Consider the following 10,159-nt stretch of genomic DNA (forward strand, 5'->3'; position numbering starts at 1 on the left):
GCAAGGGGAGGGCTGTTTCTGAGACTCTAAGCAGGAAGGGGAGAGCAGGCATCCTCCGTGTATGGCAGCGTGGTGTGCATGTGCAGGCAAGGGAGAACATACGAGGCTGGAGGGAAGCTCATGCCAGTGAGTCCCTTCAAGGCATGAGGATCTGTGTGGAAAGTTTGGCCCAATTCCATCATTGTTTGAGTCCACAGTGCTCTCTGGATGTAGGTGAATTACAATTCCAAAACGCAAGGTCAATGCCCACCAAACCCTTCTAGTATTTTGTACTGGTCATAGGAGTCCTATGTGCCACATTTGGTTCAGTTCCATCATTGGTGGAGTTCAGAATACTCTTTGATTGTAGGTGAACTATAAATCCCAGCAACAAAAACTCCCAAAGGTCAACGTCTATTTTCTCCATACACCACCAGTGTTCACATTTGTATTGATTATTTGTGCCAAGTTTGCTCCAGATCCATCATTGTTTGAGTCCACAGTGTTCTATGGATGTACGTGAACTACAACTCCAAACTCACAGTCAATGTCCACCAAACCCTTCCAGTATTTTCTGTTGGTCATGGGAGTTCTGTGTGCCAAGATTGGTTCAATTCCATCATTGGTTGAGTTCAGAATGCTATTTGGTTGTAGGTAAACTATAAATCCCAGCAACTACAACTCCCAAATGACAAAATCAGTCCCTGCTCCAACCCCACCAGTATTCAGATTTTGGGCATATTGGGTATTAGGTTCTTGTGGGTTTTTTCGGGCTATAGGGCCATGTTCTAGAGGCATTTCTCCTGATGTTTCGCCTGCATCTATGGCAAGCATCCTCAGAGGTAGTGAGGAGGATGCTTGCCATAGATGCAGGCGAAGCGTCAGGAGAAATGCCTCTAGAACATGGCCCTATAGCCCGAAAAAACCCACAAGAACCTAGAGATTCCAGCCATGAAAGCCTTCGACAATACATATTGGGTATTTGTGCTAAATTTGGTCCAGTGAATGAATATCCATCCTGCATATCAGATATTTACATTATGGTTCATAACAATAGCAAAATTGCAGTTATGAAATAGCAACTAAAATAATTTTATGGTTGGGGGTCATCACAACATGAGGAACTGTATTAAGGGGTCGCGGCATTAGGAAGGTTGAGAAACACTACCATAGCTGAATGCACAGTACAAGATTCCCTCATTTTTTTGATGTCTCAGTTTCCAATTATTGGCTTTTTTTTGGACCGGTCTAAAGTATAACCATATAACACACTTTCGACCCCTGGTCCGCTCTTTGGACCATGCTCTGCTCGCTACCCAGTTTTTTTCTCAAGTAGATCCAGCGCCATCTAGTGCTCAACCTTGCATTTGCAAGCTAAATATTGTTGTTGTTGTTCATTTGTTCAGTCGTCTCCGACTCTTCATGACCTCATGGACCAGCCCACGCCAGAGCTCCCTGTCAGCCATCACCACCCCCAGCTCCTTCAAGGTCAGTCCAGTCACTTCAAGGATGCCATCCATCCATCTTGCCCTTGGTCGGTTAAAGATAGTACAATGCTATCCAATTGCTTCAGTTTTTGAGAGTGCTCTGGTCTTTGAGCTGTCAAATAAGTGAGGGAGGCCTGTATTGATGTCACCCTTAGGGACCACCATAGGAACTTTGGACCCATTTACACTACAGAATAATAAGACATTAGGTGCCATGAACGTCTCTCAACCACATGAGTGATATTGATATATAGTGCCATGATTGTTGTTTTCATATTTAAGGAGAGTTTGTTCAGAATGGCATCCTAGAGATTAAATATGTTCACAAACAATCTTTCAATGGTTGGTTTTTCAGTTACCTTGTTGGTGATGAACTTTGGGTCGTCATGGAGTATTTGGCCGGCGGTTCGTTGACGGATGTTGTTACAGAAACCTGCATGGATGAAGGACAAATAGCTGCTGTCTGTAGGGAGGTAAGAGGTTTCCACTGCAGTTAAAGTGATGTCAAGCTGCATTCATTCTACAGCAAGCTTGGTCAAACTTATGCCCTCCAAGTGTTTTGGACTTCAATTCCCACAATTCCTAACAGCCTCAAGCCCCTTCCTTTTCCTGGAGGGCTGAAGTTTGCCCATGCCTGTCCTACAGTGTAGGTACACCCAGAGACAGATGAAACCACAGGCTTCCAAACACAATTCTCAGATGTTGGGTCTCAGCCAACATGGCTAGTGGTCAGATATGGCAGGAATTGTAATCCAGTAATATCTAAAAGCTATATTAAGAATCTCTGGGTTAGAGATATGCTTTAATGGGAGTTTGTTCACTTCACGATATCATAGCTAATAATATAATATAATATATTGTATGTTGTTGTTGTTCATTCGTTCAGTCGTCTCTGACTCTTCATGACCTCATGGACCCAGCCCATGCCAGAGCTCCCTGTCGGCCGTCACCACCCCCAGCTCCTTCAAGGTCAGTCCAGTCACTTCAAGGATGCCATCCATCCATCTTGCCCTTGGTCGGCCCCTCTTCCTTTTACTTTCCACTTTCCCCAGCATAATTGTCTTCTCTAGGCTTTGCTGTCTCCTCATGATGTGGCCAAAGGACTTCAACTTTGTCTCTAGTATCCTTCCCTCCAGTGAGGGATATTGTATATACATATAATATTTGTAATCTATATAAATAAAAACGTAATGTTCGTTTGTGGGATTAACATAACTCAAAAACCATTGGACAAATTGACATAAAATTTGGCCACAAGGCACCTATCAGGCCAACAAGTGACCATCACTCATAAAAACACTGAAAAATACAGCAGAAGAGACTTAAAAAGCCAAAAAACAAAAAAATACATTACAACGCATGCGCAAACCACATATATACACATATACACAAATATATACAGAATTATATATACACATATATGTACACACAAAACACATACACAGAAAGAGGGAGGGAAGGAAGGAGAGAAGGAGGGAGAGAAAAAGGGAAAGAAGGAGAGATGGAATGAAAGGTAGAGAAGGAAGGAAGCAGAGAAGAAAATAAAAAAGTGAAAGAGGGAAGGAAGGAGAGAAGAAAATAAAAAGGGAAAGAGGGAAAGAAGGAGAGAAGAAAATAAAAGAGTGAAAAAGGGAAGGAAGGAGAGAAGAAAATAAAAAAGGGAAAGAGGGAAAGAAGGAGAGAAGAAAATAAAGTGAAAGAGGAAAGGAGGAAGAGAAGACTATAAAAAAGTGAAAGAGGGAAGGAAGGAGAGAAGGAACGAAAGAGAGAAAGAGGGAGGGAAGGAAGGAAAGAGACAAGGAAGGATGGAACCAAAGAGCAAAGGAAGCGAGAAAAGAAACAGGTAGAGAAGGAAGAAAGAGGAAGGGAAAGAAAAAGAGGGAAGGAAGGAAAGAGGGAGGGAAGGAAGGAGAGAAAGAAAGAAGGAGAAAAAGAGGGAGGGAAGGTTGGCCACAGCAATGCGTGGCAGGTACAGCTAGTATTATAATGTAATGCAATATAATACTAATAATTATAATAATAATATGATATGATATTTATATTTTTATATTACATGTTATTATTACTAATAATATTACAATATAATGGTATAGTACATACAATATAGTAATATTTAATACTGATATTGTAGTATGCTAATAATAATATATATTTTATGTATATATATCTTGTAAGCTGCTCTGAGTCCCCTTCGGGGTGAGAAGGGGGCATACAAATAAATAATAAATAAATAATAGCTGTAAACATAGAAATGAAAAGTTTCCACTACTCATTAGTACTGAGTTGTTTTTAGTTGTATTACTACTATAGGCAGCTGTTATTGTTGTCATTGGGTTGCTATGATTTTTCCAGGCTGTATGGCCATGTTCTAGAAGCATTCTCTCCTTACATTTCAGCCACATCTATGCCAGGCATCCTCAGAGGTTGTGAAGTCTCACAACCTCGGAGGATGCCTGCCATAGATGTGGGCGAAATGTCAGGAGACAATGCTTCTAGAACATGGCCATACAGCCCGGAAAACTGATAGGAACCCAGTGATTCCAGCCATGAAAGCCTTTGACGACACATTATTATTATTATTATTATTATTATTATTATTATTATTTTACCAGTGCCTGCAAGCTCTAGATTTCTTGCATTCAAATCAAGTGATCCATCGAGACATCAAGAGTGACAACATTCTCCTTGGGATGGATGGATCTGTCAAACTCAGTAGGTATTCTTTTTACACTTCTACTTTCAAAGCATTGCTATTGGATTATCCCTGTTATTGTTATTGCTGTTGCTAGCCTGCCTTTTTGACTCCTCTTTTACTGGCATAGCTCAGGACCTTGCAAAACTACTGGGAGTTGTAGTTTTGCAAGGTCTTGAGCCTTCTCTGCCAGAAAGTGTTGGTCCCTCACCAAATTACAACTCCCAGGATTCCATAGCATTGAGCCATAGCAGTTCAACCAGTGTCAAACTGCATTAATTCTACATTGTAATTTAACTTATTTATGAGGTCATAAAAATTTCCAGGAAGTATGCAAAAAACGAGGAAGTACTTCATCAGTGTCACAAACGGACAGTGAAGCGACAGCTCCCCTGGTGGCCAGAAGCTGGAATGTTAAATAGCCTCTGTTTGTCTGTGTATATATGTTGTGTGTCTGTGGCATTGAATGTTTGCCATGTATATGTATATTGTAATCTGCCCTGAGTCCCCTGCGGGGTGAGAAGGGCGGAATATAAATACTGTAAATAAATAAATACATTGTAGATCCTATGTTTGACAAAGTGATGTAATTTTCTATTTTTTTTTTCCTTGAAGGAAGAAATGAGTAATTTCAGCAGTTTTCTTCTCGCTGTAATCCAGTCTTCAAAAACCCACCAGTTTTCAATTATTTCCCTATAATTCGGGACTTATTTTCTGCAGACTTTCCATGTGGTCATTTTGTGTAGAAAATGGTATTGTTTGTGAAGAAATATTAAATCCCCCACAGAAGATGCATTTTCCCCTGCAGAACAGTTACAGTCTCATTCTGTGAAAAAAAAAATCAATAGAAAATGGCATTTTCAGCTCAGATAATAGCATTTTCTGCACAGAAATCTGAATGTTGTGAGTTTTGTGCGACATAAGTTCCAGGTTGTGAAATTTTTTGTTAGTCCCAAATACATCTCTTCTGGGTTTCCTGACACTTAAGAAACATGTTCTTTATCCATTTAACAAATATTTTCCAATACTCTTGTCTATATTGTTTGCACTTTTGAGCTTCTCTTGTTGGACACTGTAAGATAAGTCAAACCCGCATTTTGGACTTTAGGAGAGCTGATTTCCGAAAAATGAAGGAAACACTGAGCAGCATTCCATGGACACAGATACTAAAAGACAAGGGAGTTATGGATGGATGGGAGTTTCTCAAGAGTGAAATACCCAAGGCACAATTGCAAACAGTGCCAACAAAGAGAAAAAAATAGGACAAGTGCAAAGAAGCCAGAATGGATGTCCAAAGAACTTCTAACTGTGCTAAGACACAAAAGAGACAGGCACAAGAAGTGGAAAAAGGGAGAAATCACCAAAGAAGAATTCAAACAAATAGCCAACTCTTGTAGGGAAAAGGTCCGCAAAGCTAAAGCACAAAACGAGCTCAGGCTTGCCAGGGACATTAAAAACAATAAAAAGGGCTTCTTTTCTTATGTCAGTAGGAAAAGGATTCAAATCTGTTCTTTACCGTGGTTTCTCCTGACTCTGTGACCTTTTTGCCAGATGTCTGCATCTTCTGTCTGATCTTCTCTAGTCTCAACTCTTTGTTTTGTCTCCTTTATAGCTGACTTTGGCTTCTGTGCCCAGATTACGCCGGAGCAAAGTAAACGGAGCACAATGGTAGGGACCCCTTACTGGATGGCGCCCGAAGTCGTCACGCGGAAAGCGTACGGCCCCAAAGTGGACATCTGGTCTTTAGGGATCATGGCAATAGAAATGGTGGAAGGAGAACCTCCGTATCTGAATGAAAATCCTCTCAGGGTAAGAGCAAAGTCTGATGCTAATTGTGCTAATTGTTAATTGTGCTAATTTTGTGTTGTTACCCTTCTTTACTTGCATTTTGTTTTGAATGTGTTTTGCGAAAACAGGGAAGGAAAGTCCAATCCTAATACAGAGTACACAGAGTAATCAGTGTGTTGTGTATCTATTTGCTCTTTTAGGCCTTGTACTTGATAGCCACAAATGGGACACCTGAACTCCAGAATCCCGAGAGATTATCCGCTGTTTTCCGAGATTTTTTGAACCGCTGTCTTGAGATGGATGTTGACCGACGCGGTTCTGCAAAGGAACTTTTGCAGGTAAATGGGAAAGGACCTCCCCCCCCCCCCCAGTGGCACAGTGGGTTAAACCACTGAGCTGCTGAACTTGCTGATCGAAAGGTCAGTGGTTCGAATCTGGGAAGCGGGTTGAGTGGGGTGAGATCCCGCTGATAGACTCGGCTTCTGCCAACCTAGCAGTTCAAAAAACATGCAAATGTCAGTAGATCAACAGGTACCACTCCAACGGGAAGGTAACGGCGCTCCATGCAGTCATGCCGGCCACATGCCCTTGGAGGTGTCTACGGACAACGCTGGCTCTTCAGCTTAGAAATGGAGATGAGGACCAACTCCCAGAGTCGGACACGACTAGACTTAATATCAGGGAAAAATCTTTACCTTTTACCGTAGGGAAAGGTGAATAGGGGAGGAAGGATTAAGGGACACATAATGGTGAGGCATCTTTGTTAAGGCTGTCCCTTACATTAGGCAGACCAAAGCAAGTGCCTCAAGTGCAATAATACTCGCCAACATGCGTTTTGGTGCCTCAAATAGTGAACCTGTTTCTTGATATAGTTAACCTGCTGATTCCAAAATGGCACCATTTTCCCACAATCAGCTCTAATTTTAGGAGCCACGGTGGCACAATGAGTTAAACCCTTGTGTCAGCTAAACTGCTGACCTGAAGATCTGAAGATCAGCAGTTCAAATTCATGATATGGGGTGAGCTCCTGTCTGTCAGCTCCAGCTTCCATGCGGGGGCATGAGAAAAGCCTCCCACAGTATGCTAACACATCCAGGCATCCCCTGGGCAACGTCTTTGTAGATTCTCTCACACCAGAAGCGACTTGCAATATATTCTCAATTTGCTTCTGACAAAATAAAAAAAGTTCTAGATTTGAGATCAAAAGTGCTGGCTTTGGCCTATAAAGCCCTAAACGGCCCCGGCCCAATGTACTTTTCTAAACGTATCTCTCCTTAAGAACCATCACAGAGATTAAGATCCTCTGGGGAGGCCCTGCTCTCCATCCCACCATTGTCACAGGCATGATTGGTGGGGATGAGAGACAGGGCCTTCTTGATGACTGCCCCCTGGCTATGGATCTTCCTTCCTGATGAGATCAGATTGGCCCCCTCCCTCCTGTCCTTCAGAAGGATGGTTAAAAACTTGGCAGTGGAACCAAGTTCTCAGGACAGGGCAATAAAGCAGCAATAGGAATTATATTTTTTTTCTTGATGTAATTTGATGATGTTTTTTATTGCTTATGCTCTGGTTTTATCTTGTTGTAATATGTTGTCCGGGTTTGGCTCCATGTAAGCCGCTCCGAGTCCCCATTGGGGAGATGGTGGCGAGATATAAATAAAGATGATGATGATGATGATGATGATTATTATTATTATTACCAGGCCAATTAGATTTGATGCAGATGACCAAGACGGTTTTAAATTGTGTACTTTAATATTGAGAGAAATGTTTTTAATGTTTATGTATGCGTATATGAATTTTTGTCCCGGCATCGAATGTTTGCCATATATATGCTGTGCTCCACCCTGAGTCCCCTTCGGGATGAGAAGGGTGAAATATAAATGTTTTAAAACTATATAAATAAAAATGTCATGTGTGTTTGTGGGATTATCAGAACTCAAAAACCACTGGACGAATTGACACCAGATTTGGACACAAGACACCTCTCAGGCCAACGAGGGTTCATCACTCATAAAAACACTGAAAAACACAGCAGAAGGGACTTAAAAAGCCAATAAGCCAAAAATACATTACAACGCTTGCGCAAAACCACATATATATACACAAGCACACATATATACACACATATATGCATATACACACATAAAACCCATACACAGAAAGGAGGAAGGAAGGAGAGAAGGAGGGAAAGAAAGAAGGGTAGAGAAGGAAGGAGAGAAGGAGGGAGAGAAGAAGGGAAAGAAGGAGGAGAAAGGAAAGAAAGATGGGTAGAGGAGATAAAGTAGAGAAGGAAGGAAGAAGAGAAAGAGGGAGAGAAAGAGGGAAAGGAGGAGAGAAGGAGGGGGAGAATGAAAGGAGAGAAGGAATGAAAGTGAGAAAGAGGGAGGGAAGGAAGGAAGGAAGGAAAGAGACAAGAAAGGATGGAACCAAAGAGCAAAGGAAGTGAGAAAAGAAACAGATAGAGAAGGAAGGAAGAAAGAAGAAGGGAAAGAAAAAGAGGGAAGGAGAGAAAGAAAGAAGGAGAGAAAGAGGGAGGGAAGGTTGGCCACAGCAACGTGTGGTGGGTACAGCTAGTAAATAAATAAATATGCCATCTCCTCGTTGTTGAGCTGTGTAATACAGTCAACCCCCCTATATTCACTGGAGATAGAGGGATATAAGATCATGAAAATGAAAAAAAGTTTAAAAATTGCTATTTCTTTCCCTACGTGCCTATAGATGGTAAGCAATCTTTCTTCTTCTTCCTTCCAGCATCCGTTTTTAAAACTGGCCAAGCCACTCTCCAGTTTGACCCCGTTGATCATCGCGGCAAAGGAGGCGATAAAGAACAGTAGTCGCTAGCGGCTTGAGTCGCCCATATTTACTCCATCTTAGCGGGACTGAATTGGGGGGGAGACGACTCTGTCGAACCTCAGACTTTTTCTGCTGCTGGATGGAAAGGTGAAGAACCATCATGGTCGCAGTTGACGGGGGACAGAGGTCGTGGTCCTCTGCCCCTCCCTGCAGAAGAGAAAACTTATCACGTGTCTCCTTCCCTCTCTTAGACCCCTTAATTTATTTCTAAGGTGAACAGGAGCTTCGCGGACAGAGGCAGGACCGTAAGCTTCTTTTGTGCTTTCGGCCATTTCTTGGGGACGGGGAGCGACGGTGCCGCATGAAGGCTCTCCGCACTCATCCGGACAAGAGCGGCAGCCCCAACGGCCCCCTCCTCTTCTGAGTCTTCCCCACTCCTCTTTTGGCTTTGAAACTGAAGGGAGGTCCTCTTCCACTCCACTCCTTGGGACGGATCCCAAACTGTTTACAAGCAACTGGTCGGTTTGCTTGTCCTGAGATGAGGAGGATCCTGAGGAAGCTTGCTTTATTTAACCAAATAATAATGATGATGATAATAATAATTAATAAACCAAGAAGCAGATCAATCACAGCATCCTCTTTGGGGTGGGTGGGGATTATGCCTTGAAATATGGATAGCATCGCATTCCTGGGAAACCTAAGGATGATGTGCTAGGCATTGGTGTTTCTAAGCTGGTGGATTCTTCTTCCCCAAGAAGAAACAAAACTTGTAATGTGAGAATCTCATAGTTCCAACTGGGCTCATATTGACTTCATAGCTAATATAGTATGACCTCTCATATCCATGAGATTGGTCTTCATGATTTCACTTATTTGCATCTGAAAAAAGTTCTCTCTAGGAATTTTCTAGGTCCTCCAGTATGATTCTGTGGTACATTTTTGCCAGGAGATGACTATAGAGCCAAGTTGGAAGAACTAAAAATTCCAAAGATGTGATCTCTAGGTCCTTCATGCAGTGTGGTATGTTTCTGACAGAGGATGACCATCGATTCATGCTAGACCTAGAAATGCTAGAGAGCTGCTCTCTAGGAATATTCTGGGTAATCTACTGGGACTCTGTGATACATTTTTGCCAGGAGATTACCATAGAGCCATGTTGGAGGACCTAGAAATGCTAATGATGTGGTCTCTTAAGTCCTTCATGCAGTGTGGTATGCTTCTGACAGAGGATGACCATAGATTAATGCTAGAAGAGCTAGAAATGCTGGAGAGCTGTTCTCTAGGACTATTCTAGGTCCTCTAGTGGGACTCTGCTATACATTTTTGTCAGAAGATGAACATAGAGCCATGTTGGAGGACCTAAAAATGCTAAAGGTGTGGTCTCTAGGTCCTTCATGCAGTGTGGTATTTGTTTGCC

The 10,159-nt window shown here is 42.2% G+C and overlaps 1 protein-coding gene across 3 annotated transcripts in view; it reads left to right on the forward strand.

Moving 5' to 3' along the window:
• The window catches only part of PAK3 (p21 (RAC1) activated kinase 3), a 133,775-nt gene extending 124,407 nt beyond the window's left edge, over positions 1-9,368 (forward strand). For all 3 annotated transcript variants that reach the window (XM_060756200.2, XM_060756199.2, XM_060756201.2), the window contains 5 exons: positions 1,822-1,939; positions 4,079-4,178; positions 5,771-5,967; positions 6,147-6,284; positions 8,701-9,368. In XM_060756200.2, coding sequence (XP_060612183.1) covers positions 1,822-1,939; positions 4,079-4,178; positions 5,771-5,967; positions 6,147-6,284; positions 8,701-8,790 — 643 coding nt within the window. In that variant the 3' untranslated portion in view covers positions 8,791-9,368. The remainder of the gene's footprint in view (positions 1-1,821; positions 1,940-4,078; positions 4,179-5,770; positions 5,968-6,146; positions 6,285-8,700) is intronic.
• Positions 9,369-10,159: the final 791 nt, after the last annotated feature.

Source organism: Anolis sagrei, chromosome 10 (genome assembly GCF_037176765.1).
Source record: "Anolis sagrei isolate rAnoSag1 chromosome 10, rAnoSag1.mat, whole genome shotgun sequence".
NCBI lineage: Eukaryota > Metazoa > Chordata > Lepidosauria > Squamata > Dactyloidae > Anolis > Anolis sagrei.